The sequence below is a fragment of the Diaphorina citri genome, unplaced genomic scaffold (assembly GCF_000475195.1).
Source record: "Diaphorina citri unplaced genomic scaffold, Diaci psyllid genome assembly version 1.1 scaffold299, whole genome shotgun sequence".
Classification (NCBI taxonomy): Eukaryota; Metazoa; Arthropoda; class Insecta; order Hemiptera; family Psyllidae; genus Diaphorina; species Diaphorina citri.
This window is the reverse complement of record NW_007377734.1, coordinates 127,157-153,197: the sequence shown is the minus strand read 5'-3', so window position 1 is coordinate 153,197 and position 26,041 is coordinate 127,157. Positions and strand designations below refer to the sequence as shown.

At 37.3% G+C, this 26,041-nt stretch overlaps 1 protein-coding gene and 2 long non-coding RNA genes across 3 annotated transcripts in view; 2 read left to right on the top strand and 1 right to left on the bottom strand.

Annotated features, from left to right (window-relative positions):
* LOC103507230 (dopamine receptor 2) overlaps positions 1–26,041 on the bottom strand; it is a 121,587-nt gene that overhangs the window by 467 nt on the left and 95,079 nt on the right. The window contains exon 3 of the mRNA XM_026822145.1: positions 10,891–10,978. Within this exon, the coding sequence (XP_026677946.1) occupies positions 10,891–10,978 (88 nt within the window). The remainder of the gene's footprint in view (positions 1–10,890; positions 10,979–26,041) is intronic.
* LOC113466602 lies at positions 7,965–9,045 on the top strand. Its single transcript, XR_003390952.1, has 2 exons — positions 7,965–8,235; positions 8,752–9,045. It is a non-coding gene; the product is annotated as an uncharacterized LOC113466602 (long non-coding RNA).
* On the top strand, positions 9,482–10,278 carry LOC113466601. The gene is made up of 2 exons (XR_003390951.1): positions 9,482–9,637; positions 10,209–10,278. It is a non-coding gene; the product is annotated as an uncharacterized LOC113466601 (long non-coding RNA).

Below are 26,041 nucleotides of genomic sequence, written 5' to 3'. Positions count from 1 at the left end.
GTGGACATGTCTGTCGACATCGATCGATGGCCGGTGGACCATGTGTGGACACGCCCTAATAGGAAAGAAAGTAATGAAATAAATTACTTTTTATTGACCTTTTTTCCAGACTTAAAACAATAATCCAAAATTTTGGGACTTCCTCAAGCAAGGAATGTAGGACAGTATGGCAATATGCTACCACTGCTAACCTACAGAGAAGGCTTATATTATATTTCGAATTATTTACAAAAGACAAGAAGTTTAATGACGTAAGTTTTTGCCAACATGTAATCTGAGACACAACTCAAGAAATTTGAAGTGGAAAGGGGAACGAAAGTAACAAAATGCGAGTTTCAAGTAGGTAGCTATACTAAGCTCTTGTGGGTAACACCTTACCCACCTTCCTGTTAATTTTCACCTATTGGTTACTGTTAAAATCCTTTTGAAGTAGGATTTGCTAGTGGGAGGTAAATTTCGAAGTGGGTTTATTTATACTCGTAAGTTCGTGGATACCTATCAAATATCTTAGCAAGGGAAAGTTTGAAAAGGAGACCTATGGTAGGAACTGGTTTAGTTTTTCAACAAAAAAGCAAGGTGGCATGAAGGCTTTATCATGATTGTGGTTGAAAAGTTTGCTCCACCCATGGCTATTTGTCTGTTTCGGACTTCCGGGATAGCTAATTAACTGTGCAACGGTTGGTGGCTGGTCCGATTTTCAAGAACTTCGGTACCCATTTTCAGCACATGGAAATAAATTCGCTGAATGGTTTTTGGGTCCCATTCGGTCATTTAGGCCCCGTAGGGTTCTAATTATGAGGGCTTTCATATTGTGAACTTATAGTTAAACGGTTGGTGGCTGGTCCGATTTTCAAGAATTTCGGTACCCATTTTCAGCACATGGAAATAAATTCGCTGGATGGTTTTTGGGTCCCGTTCGGCTCAATACCTTGAAATTACCACGACCTAGAGATTGCTCTGAAAGAAAATGGGAAATCGAACATTTTGTCATATTATCTTGAACATGAGGATCTGCAACATATTGGAACTAGCTGAGCAGAGATCAATGAAGTAATTAATATGAAATGAAGGTGAAAGAAACCGGCTGATTCAGTTCATGTGAATATGCAGGCGTGCTTACTGGAACCTGGCCTGGTGCACTGCCAAGCACACAGAGAGAAATACTTAAACAGTAACCTTCCTGCTCAAGAGCAGGTTGCCTCACAGATAAAAGATACCAAATAAATCTGACCAGAAGATATTGAGAGGGGTAAGAAGCTCCCTAATATTCCAACTGAAGAAGACATAAAAACTTTTCTCATTAAATATCTTAACATGTGATAAAACAGGCACTCATATAAGTGATTTGAACTGACAATTTGGTATTCTTATGGACAGGATCATCGTCCATTAATTATGACCACATTAGCTGCTCACCGAAAATCCTCATCATTATCCTGTTATTAAGAATTTTCTATGTTGAGAAAAAATTAAGAGATCATCCCTGAAGGGAATTTAAATTTATCTAAAAAAGCTTCAAACTTGACAAAATTAATATCAGATGAAATTTACAAACGTCCTATTTGCAAACATTTCAAGAGGTTACTTTCTGGTGTTTTTCTGTTGACCCAGACCCTAAATAGGAAGTTTTGTCTCTCCCCGATCTGATGAAAGATGGTGTTTTTCTGTTGACCCAGACCCTAAATAGGAAGTTTTGTCTCTTCCCGATCTGATGAAAGATGACATACTATAGAGTACGGGTCCAAAGCAGTTGTTTTATTGGTACGAAATAAAAACGGCGATGAAAGACTTATATTATTTTCTAGTCAAGTGAAGATCTAGTAGGTACTTCTTTATTCTATCATTATATCATGTTACCTGACAAAGTATCCCCCCCAGAAAAACTCATGTTACAAAACATAACATTCAAAACATAACATTATTACATTCGTAGGAATTATTATAAATACTACTCGTACCTGCCTATTAGATACCTTAATATTTTAGTTTTATGTAGACATATGGGTAAATTTCCATACTACTTTGGTTATCTACATAATATCTACCTACCTGCTTCATTATATCATTTATATCATGTTACCTGACAAAGTATCCCCCCAGAAAAACTCATATTACAAAACATAACATTATTACATTCGTAGGAATTATTATAAATACTACTCGTACCTGCCTATTAGATACCTTAATATTTTAGTTTTATGTATTGACATATGGGTAAATTTCCATACTACTTTGGTTATCTACAGAATATCTACCTACCTGCTTTTACTTCTCTTTATTAGATTTTTAATATTAGTACGTAAGCTTAGTTCTAAGTACCTATTAATCTCAGATATTTGTAAAAATTGATTTTTCTTTTTCAATCCGTAAGTTTGTAATAATAAATAAATATTAAATAATAATAGTAAAAAACTAACCATGTTTCTCTCGTTTGCTTGTTTGGTTTTCAGAGGCCGCAGGGGATCTCGTGGAGGCCGAGGCAGAGGGCGGGGAGGTCGTAGTGGCCCGGGTAAGGCCGAAGTGAGTAAGGACGAGCTGGACAAACAGTTGGACCAATATATGGCCACTGACCCGCTCAACTTGGACAAGGAACTGGAAGCGTACAGGCAGGACATATAAATATGGACCCCTCGTCGCCTATAAACATGGACACTTCATGATAAACATGGACTACTTGCCGATGAAAGATGACATACTATAGAGTACGGGTCCAAAGCAGTTGTTTTATTGGTACGAAATAAAAACGGCGATGAAACACTTATATTATTTTCTAGTCAAGTGAAGATCTAGTAGGTGCTTCTTTATTCTATCATTATATCATTTATATCATGTTACCTGACAAAGTATCCCCCCAGAAAAACTCATATTACAAAACATAACATTATTACATTCGTAGGAATTATTATAAATACTACTCGTACCTGCCTATTAGATACCTTAATATTTTAGTTTTATGTATTGACATATGGGTAAATTTCCATACTACTTTGGTTATCTACATAATATCTACCTACCTGCTTCTACTTCTCTTTATTAGATTTTTAATATTAGTACGTAAGCTTAGTTCTAAGTACCTATTAATCTCAGATATTTGTAAAAATTGATTTTTCTTTTTCAATCCGTAAGTTTGTAATAATAAATAAATATTAAATAATAATAGTAAAAAACTAACCATGTTTCTCTCGTTTGCTTGTTTGGTTTTCAGAGGCCGCAGGGGATCTCGTGGAGGCCGAGGCAGAGGGCGGGGAGGTCGTAGTGGCCCGGGTAAGGCCGAAGTGAGTAAGGACGAGCTGGACAAACAGTTGGACCAATATATGGCCACTGACCCGCTCAACTTGGACAAGGAACTGGAAGCGTACAGGCAGGACATATAAATGTGGACCACCCCTCGTCGCCTATAAACATGGGATAAACATGGACTACTTGCGACTCGGTGTGAAGGCAAACAGTTTCCAAATGTACAGCAAATATTGACGCATGACTCGCATGAGACATCAATGGACATTTAAAGAAGGAATTGAACATTAAAAGAAGTCTTATGTTGGGTTTCACCAACCTTCTTATGAGCTCCTAACAGTCCTGTTAAGCCCATACAAATCAAATAGAATTAACAGGTCGTTAGCTTAAAGAGAGAGTTACAGAAGATATGTATTTACGTAGACCTTTTATTGCGAAATCTCGTCAGTTTGGAAACTGGCTTCCTGTGTCCGTTAGATCCAATCTATGTATGTAGGTGCCTAAATTGATTGTTTTACGATCAGTTGTCGATCAGGCATAAGATCTTATAAAAAGTTTTAACCCAGCCGACTCACAATGTTTTTGTTTTGAATTTGGGGGGAAATGTACATTTGGTCATAGATGTGTTATACATGTTCATTTAAATTGATGTGGTTAGTAGCCACTAGTAAGTATTTATAATATTTCTGTTGTGAGGTTGATTCAACTTGACTATACCATAAATTAAAGTTTCTCTGGAGAGAAAAAAAAGCTTGAAAATTTTGTACCCCACCAATTTAGCCTATTGGATAATACCTTCTTTGGTAAACCCACCTTTAAATTATTTTACTTTTTTATCGTTTTCATTGACAACATTTTATGTATGACTATTCCTTTTTGTAAATAGTTTTTTAGGTCGCAGTTAAATTGGATGTGATTTCATACACTGAAATGATCCTATATTTCAATTCGAAGTGCTGAGGCACGACCTACGTAGCGCTAGCACTAGAATCGACATTTGATCATGATCAATTCATACCATGTCGTATGAAAATGCATCCAATATAACTGGAGTCTTGTCCGTTCAAATATCATCCATGTATGAATTGTATGATGCTAAATTATTAAAATTAATTTAAGAGTTTCCTATGTATGTGTTTTAATTTTTCTCGATATTTGATATTGTGAAATTTTCCATTAGCTTGTAGACCCTGTAGAGGTACATAAACCACATAGGATTGACTATTCACATGCTTATTTGTCAATACCGTAGTCAGTCCTGTTACCTACATTAAAACGAGTTAACCAGTGCTCAAAAAGTCGAATCGCTGAATCTAAAGCAACGCCTGTTATTTAGAAATTAAATACAACAAGCAGTACTTTAAAAAAGGGGCAAGTTTTGAAATCAACTCTGTGACCACATTTTAGGAACCGCTGCCGAACCTTAAAGACTGAAGTGGCCATAGTTTCGGAACCGCTTCAGAACATAAGGGGCTTAAACCCCAAAATTTAGTGTCAAAAATGTCAAAATCGACTGCGCTGAAATCTGAGCTTTCAGCCCCTTATGTTCTGAAACTTCCGAAACTATGGCCAAAGTCTCAAATAAGTGGTCCGGTGCCAGACTTGCCTAACCCACAAATTTGAGCTATCTCCATTAGGAGGAAGTACTAAAAAAGATCTATTCCCAGCATCGACAACTATGTTTCCAAATGTCTGATGACATGAAATACTATGTTGCTTAAATACTTCATTTCAGGCTTTTAAATTTGGCCCAACTTTAGGTCTCATTATCTCAATATTTGAAGAAACTGAGGGTTAGGCAAGTCTGTCACCGGACCACTCAAATCTGAGTCGCATATATCTCAAACTTTCCATCGAGGTCCTCATAAAAAAATCACATAGGATTGACTATTTACATGGATTTCCTATGGTTAGTAGTAGCGCTATCACGCCAAAAGAGAAATTACAACTATAGACATACCAATTTAGTTGTTTTTTAGAGCACGTTATTTAGCAGGACATATTTAGCATAAGTCCTCTCACTTACTTGTTGACAGCCTGCTGTTATTTCATTGGCATTCATCGTATTGGACAGCTTTGCAATCGTGAGAGCCTGGCATAGTAGAGGCTCTACATTTGGGATTGCATTTCCCGGCATAGCAAGCATCTGTAGTGCACTGTCCACTCCCGAAATGAAGGCTCCTGTCGACGGTTCATTCTCAACTGTGTCTGCACTGATGATGCATGCAATCTCATTCAGACAAAACTGCATACGATTTGAAAGGTACCAACGGGTATCCTGTGGAACAGTAAGTACATATAGTAATCAAAATTGCCTTTATTTGTAAAGTAAAGTATTGAACTCTTGGGGGAAAAAATGCCTCATAATAATGCACAAAATCAGATAAATATCTGAAATCTAAATAATACATCATAAATTAATAATTTTACAAACTCATATTAAACATCTTGACTTGTTGAACAAACAATCATGTGAATATGCAGGCGTGCTTACTGGAACCTGGCCTGGTGCACTGCCAAGCACACAGAGAAATACTTAAACAGCTCAAGAGCAGGATGCCTCACAGATAAAAGATACCAAATTAATCTGACCAGAAGATATTGAGAAGGGTAAGAAGCTCCCAAATATTCCAACTGGAGAAGACATAAAAACTTTTCTCATTAAATATCTTTACATGTGATAAAACAGGCACTCATATAAGTGATTTGAACTGACAATTTGGTATTCTTATGGACAGGATCATCGTCTATTAATTATGACCACATTAGCTGCTCACCGAAAATCGACATCATTATCCTGTTATTAAGAATTTTCTATGTGGAGATAAGTGATTTGAACTGACAATTTGGTATTCTTATGGACAGGATCATCGTCCATTAATTATGACCACATTAGCTGCTCACCGAAAATCGACATCATTATCCTGTTATTAAGAATTTTCTATGTGGAAAAAAAATTAAGAGATCATCCCTGAAGGGAATTTAAATTTACCTAAAAAAGCTTCAAACTTGACAAAATGAATATCAGATGAAATTTCATACATAGAGTATAAGCATGATCACATCTCGCTCACATTGGACAGCTTTTAGTGTGCATTAAATTGTAATTTAAAACTGTCAAAACTTCGAACGTTGTGAACAACAGAAAAATGTCAAAATGGTGCGAGAGAAAACATGAGCTTGTCACCTTTGATACATTCTTATGTAGATTCATCAAATGTGTTGAAATTTTTGGGAAATATCTACCCCTCTCCCAGTGTGTGCACCCTAACCCATATTCCATATGTGCAGTGTATTATAAGATTTAATATTCTCTAGAGCTGAGCTCTTTGAGATGTGACAGCTTCTCATTTCACTGTCACATGAGCAACCCTTTCATAAGAACGATTGATGTGTTGTGATGATAATACCATGTTGACATGAATAAAATCACTTATGCTTCCTGCCTTTGATATTCAAAATGATATTCCTCGCTGATAAAAAGAAAAATGTGTGGGATGCTTTTTTGAAAGGAATTCAATAATCCCGAACTTAGAGGGAAAGGAAATTGGGTTATGTGTTTGAGCGTCTCGGAAGTTTTCCATGGTCAGTATAGTTATTCTCTATCAGATATCATTTTCTCTCATGGTGAAAATGAAAAAGATGAACTTGACCAAAAATTTTAGAAATCTAACACGGGCTTGATCAATTGAGCGATTTAAAATTTCGTTTTTAATGCCTGATAAATCATCTGGAACATTTGAAACCCTTTATAAAAATAAGGCTGCAGTTGATTGTATTCAGATGATACTTTGCCTTCACATTGAACTGTACGACAGTTCTGCAACAGACAAGGCTCTAGGTACATCTGGTACACGATTGTACAAGGGAACTGTTGAGAAAAGAGATGGCTTATGACTGACTTGATTCACCATTCAAGATGGCTTGGACCTTCTCTGAAAGAGATAACTGACTCGTATCGTCTGTGTCGCCTACAGTTTTACACATCTGAGAAGTGCAGCACCAGCAAGAGATTCTGTACCGGATGGAAGACGGGCTCAGTATGATGAACAGCAAGCCTCAGCTAGATCCAGATGACGCATGACTCGCATGAGACATCAATGGACATTTAAAGAAGGAATTGAACATTAAAAGAAGTCTTATGTTGGGTTTCACCAACTAGATCCAGACGGGTACAGATGCAGATGGAACAGAGACCTGGCGTGCGAGCCGCACTTGCTCGTGCTAGGGTAAGTAACACCTGTCATACATTGCTGCTATTATTGATTAATTTTTAATCCTTCAGTAACTATTTTCGTCTAGATCCAGACGGGTACAGATGCAGATGGAACAGAGACCTGGCGTGCGAGCCGCACTTGCTCGTGCTAGGGTAAGTAACACCTGTCATGCATTGCTGCTATTATTGATTGATTTTTTAATCCTTCAGTAACTATTTTCGTTTTTTTAGTTTATATAGTAGCAACATTCTCAAAAATGAGCTCTTCGAACGAAACAATTCCATCCTAAAAATAATCTATCTACCTTTTTAGGAGTATTAAGTGTGTGGTTTAAAACCTATTTAAATTGGAGAAATGTTCTCAGGTTACCCACTTTATAATTTTCTTCAAAATAGTTGAGGGCCCACAATGCCCCAAATATGGTCCCCGTAGGCCCAGCCCAACTCCTCCCCTCAAACCCGATTGTGAAAATGGAAGCCCAAGTAGATGATTTTGGAAGTCTGGCAACATCGCATAATGGCCAGAAAGTGAAATGAAGGAAAGTGGAAAATTTTGCAAAAATTCTAAATTTTGACGTCTCAATTTCATTTCGTGTCGATTTTCTAACTTGTCTTACCTCTGAAGTGTTAGTTGTTAAATAATTGTCGGTTTTTACCCTGCTGAAAGCTGAAACGTTGTGTTGAATAGTGTTTTGTTTCATAAAGTTACCCAAGCTTTCAAGTAGTGTTGGGTGTAGGTGTTGAAGATTTTTTTGGTTTCTGAAGTACCTACGTGAACAAAGGTAAGTGTAGTGTTTAGGATCCATGGGTATCAAGTTTCCTTCCTAACAACAGTTTCTTCCTGAAATCTGTCCAAAATAATTGTATTCTGAAAACCTTGTGGCCTTGGGACCAACCTCTCCACTGAAGTCAACACCTGTCTAATGGACTGCAATCCTACCAGTTTCTCAATTCGTGCTATGTTCTTGTTCTTGAGGACTGTGATGGCTTGTTTCAACTCACTGGTAACTGGTGCAACTCGGCTGCCAAGGATTTCCTTTGTGGTCCAATATGACAATGCCACATGCCGGTGGGTTGGATCAAGTTTATCATCTATGAAATTTATGTACCTAGTTGGAGAATTGAATTATAAAATTGTCCTCTATGTTATGTCATATAGGTACCATCCATCTGTAATAGGTGTCAGATTGATGAATATTGCGCAAGGAGATGTCAGCTAGTCAGAAATTATACTCCTTGTGCAAACAGATGCTTGATTACTCACCCATTAATACTTTTGTTTGTGCTTTTAATTTCAGGATCAGGAAACATGGCATCTTTGAAAGGAGCAACTAAAATGTCCTTAAATGAACGGTGAGAAATCAACATCTATCTGGAATGAAAAGTAGTCCCATCTTTTGTGATACAAGTATTGTAACTTGTAATAAAGAAAGGTTTTTTATTTCATCATTGCTACTAAGCAAGTAATAAAACCAAAGGTTATACCACAGTTAGTGTGGTTTACAACACAAAACTTGATATGCCAAGTCAGCTCAGAATGAGACATACAAAGCTAACCTTGGATTGTTTGTATGAGGAACTGACACACCACCAAACGAGAAGAACATGTGTAGCTAGAACTGCCACATTTTCTTCTTCAACAACTACAGTTATGAATAATTTATCTCTTAAGTTTAATTTTAATGTTCCATGATAACCATTACTTTTTTCTCTAGAAGGAATAACTCGCAAAACTGACATGGGAACTTTACTTTTGCTATTGTGGGAGAAAGACCTTATGGCCAAGTTCCCAACATTTGAAAACAATAACTTTAGCTGTTACATTCATTACTATCACAAATCCTGTGAATTCATACATCAATGTCATACCTAAAGAAGAAGAAGAAATGTCCATATTATGCTTGTTTTGGAAATGCAAAAGTATATTTTTTAGGCTTTAGACTGCTGGGACCAAGGGGCTTTTCAGTCCTATTCGGGCAGGATAAACAAGGTATATTCTATTCTATTCTACCTACTAAACTAACAATAAGTAAACATGAAATTTTACTTGATTTATAGGAGCAAGATCAACAAGTAGAAGCAGAGTACGAGGGGATCTGAAGAGAGTGGGAAGTACAGGATCACTCAATGGTAAACCCAGAGGTAGAGGAGCACCCAGAGGAGCAGGAGCACCTAGAGGACGTGGTAAGTGAAATAAAATAAGTCACTTGATATAAACGAACATAATAAATTTAATATTATTCAGAAAGAGAAAGATTTTTTTCGAGTACATTCAGTCCTGTCCTAACGAATATCTCATCCCTATAGGGAATTTAACTAAAAACTGTTTCCTTTTTCCTTCATTGCAAAATTTAGTGTGGTAAAATACAGGTATCACAAAGCTATGACAACCCGAATATGGCGAATAGTACAATTCCATGGCTAAAGAAGTTTGATAAAGTCATCGGGGAACTTTCTGTATCCCTTGATCTGTACTATTCGGCATTTTTGGGTGCACATATCTTTGTGATCCACCCTGTACAGTACTGGTTCATTTGAGGGCTTAACAAATACCTTCCCGGTTGTGTTGTGTTTCAGTAAGACTAATGACCTTGTACATTTAGGACCTGTCTCAACACACACAAGCTCCTGTGTTTGGTTAGGCACTATTTGCCCGGAAATGTGTATGCTATTGCATCACTTATGGTTTGTATGCCTATTGCTTGTATTGAAACTGACCCTAACTTTACCATTCTGTGAACATTTGTACGTTCAGTAAGGAGAGATAGCATTACGAACGGCATTCAGTATCGCAGGGGAGGACAACGAGGCAGATTCCGAGAAGGTAAGACCCATCTTTCCCTTACACTATGTTCTTTTAATAGCAGTAGGATCTTTTTTTTTCCCCCGCGCCGCAGTTTTTGGGGGCCAAAACGATTATTTGTTACTATACGTACCAAAATTATTTACCACCTGTAAAATACTTACTTGTGATTACATTGGTATGTGTAATATGTAATAGGAAAATTGCCTAATAGCCAATTCCTTTGCATTTGTAAACAACAACATATGTAATACTCATTCCTGTTGTATATGTATTATATGCTATTGCATCACTTATGGTTTGTATGCCTATTGCTTGTATTGAAACTGACCCTAACTTTACCATTCTGTGAACATTTGTACATTGAGCCTATTCAATATGCCTACCGTGTATGTTCCCTGAAATCATGTCAGCTTGTTTAGTTTTTGAACTTTTGAAGCCACTCTGAACCCATCTCTGTACCAACCTAGAAACGGTTGGTGGCTGGTCCGATTTTCAAGAATTTCGGTACCCATTTTCAGCACATGGAAATAAATTCGCTGGATGGTTTTTGGGTCCCATTCGGTCATTTAGGCCCCGTAGGGTTCTGATTATGAGGGCTTTCATATTGTGAACTTATAGTTGATGAACTTACAGGCTGTCGACGGCAGATCCTAACATGGTTCCTGTGTCTACGCCGATATTTCCTGGAGAAGCAGGAGCACAAGATCCTGGCGAAAGCTCTGAAACCAAAGAAAACAGGACAACTTTAGTTTGAGTTTTTTTGTGATCTACTTATTATTATTATTTCTTTTTTTTTCTATTTTTAAAATTAAGCAGGGTCTTCTGATGTAACCTCAAGTCTTCTGATGTAACATTAAGAAGCTACTATGTTCTTAAACCCATAAAATATACGAGACCTTGTTTAGACTGCTGGGGTGAAGGGACTTTTTAGTCTCATTCGAGCAGGATAAACAAGGTTTGTTCTATGCTATTCTAGTCTAGTTTGAGAATACAGGAGAGGAGGAAGAGCTCTTTTTTTTTTTTTTTTTTTTTCGCGCCGCAGTTTTTGGGGGCCAAAACGATTAATTGTTACTATACGTACCAAAATTATTTACCACCTGTAAAACGCTTACTTGTAGTTACATTGGTTTTCGCCTTATTAAGAGTTGATAATTAAGTAATATTCTGAAATACTTACTTGTAGTTACATTGGTAGGTGTAATATGTAATAGGAAAATTGCCTAATAGCTAATTCCTTTGCATTTGTAAACAACAACATATGTAATACTCATTCCTGTTGTATATGTCAGGAGAGGAGGAAGAGCTCTTGAGTTTATGTGGTTCAGTGTGCCTAGGGCGTTAACCTCGCCTAGTGGTTACCTCAAGAGTCTATTATATATTTTTGACCAAACAAAGTAAGGTCTATTTTTGCATCCCCTGGAATTCAACCCGTTTCATCATCCCCCAACTTCTCAGGAGAGGAGGAAGAGCTCTTGAGTTTATGTGGTTCAGTGTGCCTAGGGCGTTAACCTCGCCTAGTGGTTACCTCAAGAGTCTATTAATTATTTTTGACCAAACAAAGCAAGGTCTATTTTTGCATCCCCTAGAATTCAACCCGTTTCATCATCCCTCAACTTCAGAGTCTAATTAATTATTTTTGACCAAACAAAGCAAGGTCTATTTTTGCATCCCCTAGAATTCAACCCGTTTCATCATCCCTCAACTTCTCACCCTGTACTAGGTATAAATCAAAAATAAAAACATAAAAAACTGAAGTTCTGAAATGTCCGGTGGCATATTCATTATATTCTCCCTCTCCCTCCCCATCCTCCTTCCCTCTCTCTTCCCTTTGCTTCCTTTCTTCTCTCTCTCCCTCCCTCTCTCTAACACACTCTTTCCACATAAAAAAAACTGAAGTTCTGAAATGTCCGGTGGCATATTCATTATATTCTCCCTCTCACTCCCCATCCTCCCTCCCTCTCTCTTCCCTTCGCTTCCTTTCTACATAAAAAAAACTGAAGTTCTGAAATGTCCGGTGGCATATTCATTATATTCTCCCTCTCACTCCCCATCCTCCCTCCCTCTCTCTTCTTCAATCAAAAATAAAAACATAAAAAAAACTGAAGTTCTGAAATGTCCGGTGGCATATTCATTATATTCTCCCTCTCACTCCCCATCCTCCCTCCCTCTCTCTAACACACTCCTCCTCCTCTCTCGCTCTCGTAAAAATAAATATTAAATTTGTAAAACACGCACGCCAGTTAGTTGTGTAGCCTTATATGAAAAAGCGAGGTTATAAATCAACTCAACTTGAGAGAGAAACAGATAGAGGAAGAGAGACAGAGGAAAATAGGGAGAGAGGGGAAGGAAAATGAAGAGACATAGGGAGGGAGAGAGGAGGACAGGGGAAAAATATGAGTATATTACATAATATTATTACAAACAACATCATCAGTACATAGACATGAAGGGCTCTCCCTCCCACTCTCTCCTTCTATCTCTTTCCTCATATTACATAATATTATTACAAACAACATCATCAGTACATAGACATGAAGGGCTCTCCCTCCCACTCTCTCCTTCTGTCTCTTTCCTCCCTCCTTCTCATTCTCTCTCCCTTCCTCTTCCTCTTCCTCCTCCTCCTCCTCTTCCTCCCCTCTCATTCTCTCTCCCTTCCTCCTTCTCCTCTTTATGTCCCTCCTATTTTCTTGCTCTTATTTAGTTGTTAGTGGTTCTTTTGTGAGGGCATCTTTATCATAAAGAAAAGAAAAAATAGTGCTAGATATTTAGGTAAGAAGAGGGATGAAAGAGAAAATGAGAATAAGTGAAGGGACTTGTTAGTGAGAGCTCTTTAGGTAAGTAAGCAGACGGAGAGATTTCATTAAAAAGAAAAAAAAAAAAAATCGAGTAACCAGAAGTTATAGCACGTTGGATGCACTATGCGCCAGTTAGCTAAATACTTACCTGTAACCTAATGAGTTGATTTGTTGAATAGAATACTCAGAAGTACCACTACCTAAATAAGGTTTCTGTTATGAACTTATGAGACTAAACAGCTAGGTGCTGAAATAGGCAAACAAGTTTCGTGGAAAAACAAGCCCTCGAAATCGAAGTTGTGTAGCCTTATATGAAAAAGCGAGGTTATAAATCAACTCAACTTGAGAGAGAAACAGATAGAGGAAGAGAGACAGAGGAAAATAGACATAGAGAGGGAGAGAGGAGGACAGGGGAAAAATATGAGTATGAGTATATTACATAATATTATTACAAACAACATCATCAGTACATAGAGATGAAGGGCTCTCCCTCCCACTCTCTCCTTCTATCTCTTTCCTCCCTCCTTCTCATTCTCTCTCCCTTCCTCTTCCTCCTCTTCTTCCTTCCTCCTCCTCTTTCTCCCCTCTCATTCTCTCTCCCTTCTTCCTTCTCCTCTTTATGTCTCGACTATTTTCTTGCTCTTATTTAGTTGTTTGTGGTTCTTTTGTGAGGGCATCTTTATCATGATTTTTTTTTTTTTTGTTCATGATAAAGATAAAGAAAATAGTGAAAACTAAAGATATTTAGGTAAGAAGAGGGATGAAAGAGAAAATGAGAATAAGTAAAGGGACTTGTTAGTGAGAGCTCTTTAGGTAAGTAAGCAGACGGAGAGATTTCATAAAAAAAAAAAATCGAGTAACCAGAAGTTATAGCACGTTGGATGCACTATACACCAGTTAGCTAAATACTTACCTGTAACCTAATGAGTTGATTAGTTGAATAGAATACTCAGAAGTACCACTACCTAAATAAGGTTTCTGTTATGAATTTATGAGACTAAACAGCTAGGTGCTGAAATAGGCAAACAAGTTTCGTGGAAAAACAAGCCCCCTCCCCAAGTGAAAAAAAAACTTGTTTAATTTTTCTCTCGCTATCTTTCTCCCTCTTGAGCGCGAAAAAAGAGCGAAAAAATATCAAATAAAAATCCACTAATTTATTATGTTTTAAAGCTTTAACACTCGTGGAAAACAAATTGCCGAAGCTTTCAGCTTTCAAGATGAGCTGACTGGAGGAAATATTTTATAAACTATTTATTTTTGTATTTTTTTCGCAGAACCTACCACTTAGGTACTTCCTTCCTCCCCAATTCTTTTGGAGAGGGACGTTCCTGTTTTCTTCTTTCTCTCTTTTTTTTAAGTTTTTAAGGAGCTTTGATAGAAAGAACTATAAGAGTGTAAGTGAGGTCTTATCGTCTCGAAATCGAAGAGAGAAGGAGGACAGGATGGGAGAAAGCCAGCTGTTCCGAGAACGGACATTATCCCTTCAGGATAAAATCCGCCCCGGGCGGAAAACGAACCCGCGGCCTAGCGCTTACAAGGCAGATGCGCTACCAATGAAGGTGACTAGGCTGGCAGAGAAATAAAAGAGTGAGTGAGAAATGAGGAGGTAGAGATATAAGAGGGGGAGTAAGAAATGAGGAAGTAGAAAAACAAGAGGGGGAGGTAGCTAGATATCCGGGGTGGGGGAGAAAAGTTCTTTTTGAGCATCGGATTGGAAGATATTGGGCAATGGACCAAATGTATGAAAATGTTCTTACCCCTCCCCTCTCCCTCTTTTTTTCACTTTGATAAAAATCTACTGATAAACTGTTGTGTGGTATTTTTCATTAAGTAACTTTTTCCCTCGAACAAGAGGGAAAACAGAAGCAGAGAGGGGGTTGTTTTATTTACTTTTAATCATAATGTGATAGCTCTCTCTCTCTCTTACTCTGACGTAGGTGCAATTTTTTTATACTCTAATCAATGGATTAAAATGAATCTGTTCAAACCCAATATGAATGAATATTGAATAAGGATATGTCGAATGATTATGATACTGTCACTAAGTAACTCAGTATTTGAAGTACAAAGATCAAATATTGTTTGGTGAGGTAATTGTTCCCATTTGTTCATCAATAAACTAATCACGAATAGGTATAAAATTAAATAATGGTGGATTATAAATTATCATAAGTGGAGTAGGTAAGGTACCTTTTAAACTAATTATTTTGGTCGCTTACAAGATGGCCCGGCGTGGTGACGCGATTTTCAACAAATTCATTTTAATGAAATCAATTACCGCTGTTGGTAGAGCTAGGGGAAAGTGTTAAGTCGGAGGTTCAAGGAAATCGCTTTCGAATGAGTCGAATTAATGGCGTTTTAGATTTAGATATAAGATCACAGTTCACGGGTTGATAGATGCTGATGGCACGACACGATAAGAGATAAAAGAAAAAGAAACATCTACTCACTTCCGATGGTTTTGCGACACTGCCGGTGCCGATGCATAATCGCTTTCGAATGAGTCGAATTAATGGCGTTTTAGATTTAGATATAAGATCACAGTTTCACAGTTCACGGGTTGATAGAAGTAGAAGATGGCACGACACGATAAGAGATAAAAGATGCATCTACTCACTTCCGATATTTTCGGTTTTCGGGACACTGCCGGTGCCGATGCATGCCGGGTGTAGGCACAACAAGTCGCTTTGGTGCTCGTTGAGATCTAAGTGCACTACACACGGTGTGTTGGATTGGCGCGCCGATAGGACGACCGTACACGGTGCGGTGCGATTAAGGAAATTTAGGAAGGGAAGGATATTTTTAACATATGATGTGATCAGGTTCGAACAACCGCAAATAATCTTGATTAGGATGGACGATAAACCCATAACCAAAATGAAGGTTATACTCTTCTTTCAAGAGTTCCATAGAAGTGAACCTGCCTCTGTGGTGTAGTGGTCAAGGCACTCAACTGGTAAACAAGAGGGTGCAGTTTTGATCTCAGATTAAGACATGGAATTTCAGCCTCAATTACTTATTTGAGAATTTTACCATCTACTATGAAGTGTCAGATCTAATGAACTAGAGAAAGCAAATGGTCTAAACCCACCCCCTTGACACAGTGCTAATGCTAATGACCTATTGTTTGGTGAGGTAAGGGGGGGGGGAGAGAGAGAGTGAGGGAGGGAGATGGAAATGTTGATATAATGTAAATTTAATGACACCTCAGGGTGCATTATCACAACTTTAGACTTGAGTCAATATCGCAAGGTTAACATCCGACTGAATTATTTCTTATCTATCTAGGTCATAGTTATATATAAGTAGGTATACTATAGTTGTCTTTTCCTTTTGGAAATTCCCTCTTTTGAAGCTCGTTTCCCTATTTTGGTGTGACAGCGCCTGTACTAAACCCTAAACTATAGGAAATCGCCATCAAAATCGGTTCCGTTTTCGAAAAGGAAATCAATCGTGCCGGGAGGCGCGCGAACGTCAAGAGTACAACACGATCTTAAATGATTCTTTGCTGATTTTCTGACTGAAATTATTAGATACCTACATCTAAAGGGGTTCTCTTTTATTTTATTTTACACATTAAAGTTATTAAACTGTTGTTATCATGATGGGGCAATTTGTTCTGAGCTGACAATCTACATTAAACAGTACTTATGTATATGTACTTGTACTTAGACTAGACACAAACATACCTACATTAATATTAGCAGGCAATGTACCTAGCTTCCTGGAAGTTCCTCGGTAATGTACCTAGCTAGCTTCCTAGAACTTTTCCTAGGTATTAAACTCTCGTAGATCATTTCAAACTATACCTTTTCTTGTTTCTTTCCTTTTATTCTTAAAAGAAGAAAATAAAAGGAGAATAAGGGAAAAGAAGTAACTTCCTTACCCGAATTACATCTTTCCTCTCTTCTCCTCTTTGAGTCTTCGCGAATTTCCCTCTTCTCATCTTTCATTTCGTTTCCCAGTTTCTATTTCTTTAAGTCTCGTAGCAGTCATAAATATGATAATGGTGAGCTCTAAAAACTTTGTGCTATGCGCGCAGTCAAGTGGAACAATGGCAAATAAATAATAATTGCTTCTGAAAGGAAATCAATTTGCAATAGATACGGCGTAGGAGAGCTAGAGCTTTCGGATAGACTCAGCAGAAATGAGAAAAGTGAAGACAAAGGAACGTGACGTGACAAGACTATAAAAATTGTAAATCTAATGGTCGGGACCACAATATGAGTTTTTTTTTTAAGAGGTTTGACAGAGGGAACTGTAACTGCTATGGTGTCTACTCTCGTAAACTTAAACATTCGACACAATTGGAAAATATTTAAACTAATAAATATCTAAAGACAATAAAATAAATAAATATGAGATCAGAAATTGGCTAGGTGGGAGAATAAAATACTAAGTACTTAATGTTGAGTCCTGCCCCGATATATGCTATTGGTTACTGTTAGTAGATAAATGTTTATCAAGTCCACGATTCTTACCTACTAATAACTCGCTTTAGATTCCACATGAAAAATACGCTTGAAGATACTACACATATTGCTTGTTAAAAGACTTGGCATAGCTCACACGCTGGCACTGTTGTTAGGCTCATGGAAACTCCGGTCGAATCACAACTGGTTGACTGTGGAATACCCCAGCGTTGCCGGAGCTAGGACCATGGTTGTGCCCATGTACTGTAACAGAACGGGTTTGAGCCCCTGGTTAGTCAAGAAATTTATATTTCTGTACTGCTGTATAAACGTATTTAATATCTCCCCTCTTTTTTTACGTTCCTTGCCTAAAGGTGTGTCCAAACATAGTCGACCGACGACAAGGTGAATCTATGTTGTCGAGGCAGTGTGGACATGTCTGTCGACATCGATCGGTGGACCATGTGTGGACACGCCCTAATAGGAAATAAAGTAATGAAATTTTTTCCCAGACTTAAAACAATAATCCAAAATGTTGGGACTTCCTCAAGCAAGGAATGTAAGACAGTATGGCAATATGCTACCATTGCTAACCCACAGAGAAGGCTTATATTATATTTCGAATTATTTAAAAAGACAAGAAGTTTAATGACGTAAGTTTTTATCAGGATAAAATCCGCCCCGGGCGGGAATCGAACCCGCGGCTTAGCGCTTACAAGGCAGACGCGCTACCAACTAAGCTAACTAGGCTAGGTTTGTTTAACTCTCAGAGTAGGTAATCTTAAAAATCAACTATCCAGTTTGCTCATAATCCTCTTAATTGCTAGGTTTGATATTCTACCAGAGAGTAGAAAGAAAGGATAAAAGTAATCACAATCAATTGACCTGAGGCTATAAGGCAAATCGATTTTACATACAATAAAAACTCGAACAATAACAATGAAAAAAACTTTTGCTAATTGGGAAAATTTGTTTATCATCTTTCCGGGCGAATTTAGCTGCAAAGTTTGAGAAGTAGAAAAAACGAATAGGTACCGACTCGTATATTTTTGTTTTTATGCAAAAAACAAGATGAGCAGGAGGGAGGAAAAAGGATCTGAAACAAAACTAATAATGACATTAAAAAAGTCGATTCCCAGGGGTGGATAAGAAGGGCTAAAGTTAAAGGTTAAAGTTGATATTACAAATTGTCTACGTACGTTTGAAAAAAACTTTTGCTAATTGGGAAAATTTGTTTATCATCTTTCCGGGCGAATTTAGCTGCAAAGTTTGAGAAGTAGAAAAAACGAAGAGGTACCGACTCGTATATTTTTGTTTTTATGCAAAAAACATAGATGAGCAGGAGGGAGGAAAAAAGATCTGAAGCAAAACTAATAATGACATTAAAAAAGTCGATTCCCAGGGGTGGATAAAAAGGGTTAAAGTTGATTAAAAATTATCTAGGTACGTTGCACATTGCATATTCAAATAATTACACGGCATTCATACAAATTATTATAAAAGTGAACCAATGTCATTAATCGGAATGAATGGAGGAGAAGAACCAAGATGCTGCTGCCAACCAATCGCCAGATTGTAACCTGAGAGAGAGAGAGAGGTTGAAAAGTTTGCTCCACCCATGGCTATTTCTAAAGAGGGTTAAAGTTGATTAAAAATTATCTAGGTACGTTGCACATTGCATATTCAAATAATTACACGGCATTCATACAAATTATTACAAAAGTGAACCAGAGTCATTTCCATGCGGCCCGCCAACTCTCTACCTTGGTCTCTTGCGGCCCTCGGGTGCCCTAAGGTTGGACAACCCTGACCTAGACCTAGACATCTCCACTAGCTTATCTTCATATTGAAGCAAAAGTGAATCAGATATATCCACTAATTTCCACACTAGGTTGCTAGCTTGTAGCTTATCTTCATATTGAAGCAAAAGTGAATCAGATATATCCACTAATTTTTCTTATATTGCACATTGCATACTCAAATAGTTACACGGCATTCATACAAATTGTAACAAGAGCGCAGTGAGAACGAAATAAAAATACGAGTAGGACGCAAAATTTGAAGCCAGAAGGGTATGATTCTATTCCCCCGATAGAAAAAAGAAAGGTATAGTTCTATTCCCCCGATGAACAAAAAATGGAAAGCATGTTTTAATTCAAAAAGTAATAAAAATTAATCCATTCACTAGGTTGCTAGCTTGTAGCTTATCTTCATATTGAAGCAAAAGTGAATCAGATATATCCACTAATTTTTCTTATATTGCACATTGCCTACTCAAATAGTTACACGGCATTCATACAAATTGTAACAAAAGAGCGCAGTGAGAACGAAATAAAAATACGAGTAGGATAGGTAGGACTAAAATAGGAAATGCATGGACTTTCCCTGTACTTCTTTCCTGTCAGTGAGAATTCCGGGATTCGCCACTGGAAAATATAAACATTGTGATAATGACAAAATAAAGTTGAGAATCTAAAATAATAATAATCATAATGAAAATCGGAACTCCTGGGGCTTTTTAAGGTGTACTTGAAAAGTTGTACAATTTTTTTCCCCTATCATTATTATTCTCACCAACTTACCATCCAAAGTTAAAAACATACTTACCTAGCTAGATAATATGTACATAGATATACGTTAAGGTACCTGCTACTACTACTTATTACATATACATATTTATATAGAAAGCATAAAAATCTCCATTTGGAATTTGAGAATCTAAAATAATAATAATCATAATGAAAATGGGAACTCCTGGGGCTTTTTAAGGTGAACTTGAAAAGTTGTACAATTTTTTTCCCTATCATTATTATTCTCACCAACTTACCATCCAAAGTTAAAAACATACTTACCTAGCTATAGTTACATCTAGATAATATGTACATAGATATACGTTAAGGTACCTGCTACTACTACTTATTACATATACATACATAGAAAGCATAAAAATCTCCATTTGGAACCAAGCATGCTGATGCTGTAGGTATTTATGTTTTCCTCACAGACAGAAATACAACTAGAATGTGAAATAATCATTTAATAGGAAATCAATTACTTTGAACCTAATAACATACGAGTATTACATAAGATCTTCCTCTGAATTTGTAAGTCACTACTGTGATTTGAACCGTTAAACAATTCCAATGTTAGTAATGTTATAAATGTCTTAAGTGTAATGTACAAATGTCTCAAGCACAGACAGAAATACAACTAGAATGTGAAATAATCATTTAATAGGAAATCAATTACTTTGAACCTAATAACATACGAGTATTACATAAGGTCTTCCTCTGAATTTGTAAGTCACTACTGTGATTTGAACCGTTAAACAAGTGCAATGTTAGTAATGTTATAAATGTCTCAAGTGTAATGTACAAATGTCTCAAGTAAATGTACAAATGCCTTAGGTAAACTGCACTGCACAAAAAAAACGACGTAAAAGGATCTGTTTTTCCTTGGTTGTCAATAAAGAGAAAATGTATGAGTCTGAACTACTTGTAATAGCGCACTACAAACACACATTTCGCCCAATCTCTTATTTCTATACATTTATCATGAACTTCTTTTCTATCAATAACGAAAACTTGAGAAATAAAACTTTGTATTTTATTTTGCAATGAAATGCTTGAAAGAGAGGTATTGGTATTGATATTGAGAAAGAGGAGCAGGGAAATCGTTTGTCAAAGTGTGCACATTGCCCCCTCCTGAAGAAAGGGGAAGTATTGTTGGGCAAGTTGTAGTGTTGGAATTTGGGGCTGTAAATTGGATAAAATTCCATACCTCGGCTCGGATTGAACCCACGCCCTCCTGTTTACCAGGCGAGCGCCTTGACCACTACACCACCGAGGCAGGTAAATGGCACTTATCTACCTTTTAACCTGAGATTATTATCGATGGGAGCACGGTTGGCCCAGTGGTAAAGCGCTCGCTTACCAAAAGGTCTCGGGTTCGATGCACACCATCGACAAAAACATTGTACGCTACTGAACAAGGTATATCTTTTTTCCTTTTCATAGAGCCAGCCTAGTTAGCTTCGAGGGGGAAGCGTCTACCTTGTAAGCTAGGTCGCGGGTTCGATTCCCGCCCGGAGCGGATTTCATCCTAAAGGTTCGTTCTCAGAACAACTGATTTTCTCCTATCTTGTCTTTCTTCTCTATTCGCTTTCGGAACAATAAAATCTTTGAAGTCACAATTCCCCTATCAAAAGAAGAAGAAGAAGAAAGAAAAATCCGGCAAACAAAAAGATCAGAATTTTCCAACTCGATGCATGGAAGTTTTCAGAATTTGTTTTCAAAAATTAAAATTCAAAATGGATTCGAATGTTTACAAAATTTTGCTTGATTTGCTTTATCACCAAATTTGGTGCGGGAGATAGATAACTTGATAATGGAGGAGCACAAAGATAATCAACAACTAGACAAAGGCGGCCATTTTTATGACGCCTTAGAATTAAGCATAAGCAGGTAAAATTATGATATGAAAATTTCACAAGATTTTGAGATAATTACTTCAAAGACCAGATAGGTGACACAAAAGATAAGTGAAAGGATGGATCCTACCTGATTTCTGGAAGCAAGAACACTGAAAAGAGATTTTATTAGATCAAAAAACACCAAAGAAAAAACGCGACCCGTAATCACTTCAAAGACCAGATAGGTGACACAAAAGATAAGTGAAAGGATGGATCCTACCTGATTTCTGGAAGCAAGAACACTGAAAAGGGGTTTTATTAGATCAAAAAACACCAAAGAAAAAACGCGACCCACGCGAGTTGAAAAGTTGAAATTCAAAGAAAATTCAATAATTACTTCAAAGACCAGATAGGTGACACAAAAGATAAGTGAAAGGATGGATCCTACCTGATTTCTGGAAGCAAGAACACTGAAAACGGGTTTTATTAGATCAAAAAACACCAAAGAAAAAACGCGACCCACGCGAGTTGAAATGCAAAGAAAATTCAAAAGATAAAAATTTCCCAACGATCCGGCACGAACCAGGACCAAATTATATGTTGGTAGAGCTAGAGGAAAGTGTTAAGTCGGAGGTTCAAGGAAATCGCTTTCGAATGAGTCGAAATAATGGCGTTTTAGATTTAGATATAAGATCACAGTTCACGGGTTGATAGATGCTGATGGCACGACACGATAAGAGATAAAAGAAAAAGATACATCTACTCACTTCCGATGGTTTTGGGACACTGCCGGTGGCCGGTGCGATGCATGCCGGGTGTAGGCACAACAAATCGCTTTGGTGCTCGTTGAGATCTAAGTGCACTACACACGGTGTGTTGGATTGGCGCGCCGATAGGGCGACCGTACACGGTGCGATTAAGGAAATTTAGGAAGGGAAGGATACAACATATAACGTGATCCGGTTCGAACAGTCGATAGGGCGACCGTACACGGTGCGATTAAGGAAATTTAGGAAGGGAAGGATACAACATATAACGTGATCCGGTTCGAACAGTGCAGGCGCGCCGATAGGGCGACCGTACACGGTGCGATTAAGGAAATTTAGGAAGGGAAGGATACAACATCTAACGTGATCCGGTTCGAACAATGCAATTGTCAAGGATCTCATCAGTAATACACTATTTTATGACGCTCTGCCAAAAGCCTCATGTACAAAGTCCCACGGAAAACCTGGGGAAAATTGGGTTGTCATTTCCGCTTATTTGTGAACAACTTGGATTTTTCCCAACTTTTTACATAGGAATCGACCATTTATTTATAATTTTTACCCATTTGCAACTCCTCCATTGTCAAGGATCTCATCAGTAATACACTATTTTATGACGCTCTGCCAAAAGCCTCATGTGCAAAGTCCCACGGAAAACCTGGGGAAAATTGGGTTGTCATTTCCGCTTATTTATGAACAACTTGACATAGACAGGGTACCTAAGTGAAGTTCGCACGAGGATTTTTAGATTGAAACCCAAGACTTTGCATAATAATTGTGTATACTAACTATCTAGTATCTACCTAATTTTATGTATGTACCTTGCAAGACATGTGCTAAAAAAAGGTAGTACAATGTTGTCTCTCCCCTAAATGAACGGATTTAAAAGTTATGCTTATGCATTAGTATGTAATGTACCTACTCGTATCTAACTTTGAACCATTTTCATCCATTACAACCTGCCACAACTTGACATAGACAGGGTACCTAAGTGAAGTTCGCACGAGGATTTTTAGATTGAAACCCAAGACTTTGCATAATAATTGTGTATAGGTACTAACTATCTACCTAATTTTATGTATGTACCTTGCAAGACATGTGCTAATAGACAGGGTACCTAAGTGAAGTTCGCACGAGGATTTTTAGATTGAAACCCAAGACTTTGCATAATAATTGTGTATACTAACTATCTACCTAATTTTATGTATGTACCTTGCAAGACATGTGCTAAAAAAAAGGTAGTACAATGTTGTCTCTCCCCTAAATGAACAGATTTAAAAGTTATGCTTATGCATTAGTATGTAATGTATCTACTCGTATCTAACTTTGAACCAGTGTCTCTCCCCTAAATGAACAGATTTAAAAGTTATGCTTATGCATTAGTATGTAATGTATCTACTCGTATCTAACTTTGAACCATTTTTATCCATTACAACATTGTCTCTCCCCTAAATGAACAGATTTAAAAGTTATGCTTATGCATTAGTATGTAATGTATCTACTCGTATCTAACTTTGAACCATTTTCATCCATTACAACCTGCCTCGGTGGTGTAGTGGTCAAGACGCTCGCCTGGTAAACAGGAGGGCGTGGGTTCAATCCCAGCCGAGGTATGGAATTTTATCCTCAATTTATTTTAAGAATTTGACCACAATAACAGTAGTAGCCTACTGCTGGAGTAAAGGGACTTTTCAGTCCTATGCGAGCAGTATAAAATAGTACGTATATTAGAATGCATGTCTTTAACTTTGAACCATTTTCAATTTTTCATCCATTACTAATTCAAATCCGCAAAGGAAAATAACAGTAGTAGCCTACTGCTGGAGTAAAGGGACTTTTCAGTCCTATGCGAGCAGTATAAAATAGTATGTATATTAGAATGCATGTCTTTAACTTTGAACCATTTTCAATTTTTTATCCATTACTAATTCAAATCCGCAAAGGATAATAACAGTAGTAGCCTACTGCTGGAGTAAAGGGACTTTTCAGTCCTATGCGAGCAGTATAAAATAGTATGTATATTAGAATGCATGTATCTAACTTTGAACCATTTTCATCCATCACTAATTCAAATCCGCAAAGGATTATTAAGCCAAAGCCAAACTTTTCTAACTGCATTTGACTCGGTAAGTTTGAGAAGTGGTTTATGTATTTTACTTCGAACTTTGCTGAACAACCCAAGGTCTCCTGATTCCGAATCTAATCATTCCAGAGCTAACAAACAGTATATGTCCACCCTATATGATCATACAGAATTTCTCTTAACTTTGCTGAACAACCCAAGGTCTCCTGATTCCGAATCTAATCATTCCAGAGCTAACAAACAGTATCTGTCCACCCTATATGATCATACAGAATTTCTCTTGTGCTTTTCTACTGGGAAAAAGCTCTTGACATACTAAGTCAAAAGTCAAGTAGCGTTAAACTAACTGTACGAGATTGTAGAGCTATATTTGGATGACACACAAGTTACAGCCATTTTCAGTCGTATAATTTATAGGGGACAAAAAAGTTTCCTCCATGATTCTACTTGTGTGCAATAGCTATAGGAGTATAGGGTATACAGAAAGCTCCATATATTTGGATGACACACAAGTTACAGCCATTTTCAGTCGTATAATTTATAGGGGACAAAAAAGTTTCCTCCATGATTCTACTTGTGTACAATAGCTATAGGAGTATAGGGTATACAGCAAGCTCCAAAAAAGTTCTTTCTTTTATAACCAAAAAGTTTGTAACATAGGGAAATCTTCAACGAGTGATATATTGAAAACCAGAAAAAAGAATTCTTCTAGCTAAGATTACGTGTGTTTTTCTTGTGGAATCACAACTGAGTTATCCACAAGAATCCTGGACGAAATTAAATTCGAAGAAATAAAAGGAAGCATAGAAACAGGAAATTTATTCTTTCATGTTAATTAGTAGGTACTGTGAATTTCAGCCCTGCACTAAGTACTAGCAGTAGGCTATACTATTCTTATGTTCAAATTCCCAAGACAAAATTCCACTGAACTTTGGTCGTTGTTTGAGGTTGTCGTCTCAGGCGAAAGTAAATAGCGTCAAGAGGGTCTTGACCACTACACCACCGAAGGAGGTGTCTGTAGTCAAGAATAGGAACATTGTAACCTCTGTATGACGTCACACATAGTGTACAGGTAGGTTCATAGTACAAGTATTATGAACATCAATATTGTGTTCATTTTGACGTGAATTCCATAGGAAATAGGAACAGAGAGAAGCTTCAAACCCTTGCATATTGAATGTGTTAACCAGGGTCTAATTCAAGAATAGAAAGAGATTGAAATACCAGGATACCTTCTAATATCCAATCTTCTTGAAAAGGAGCTTTGGAAAAACGAACTACTTAGTACTTACTTTACCACCTGATGAGAACCTT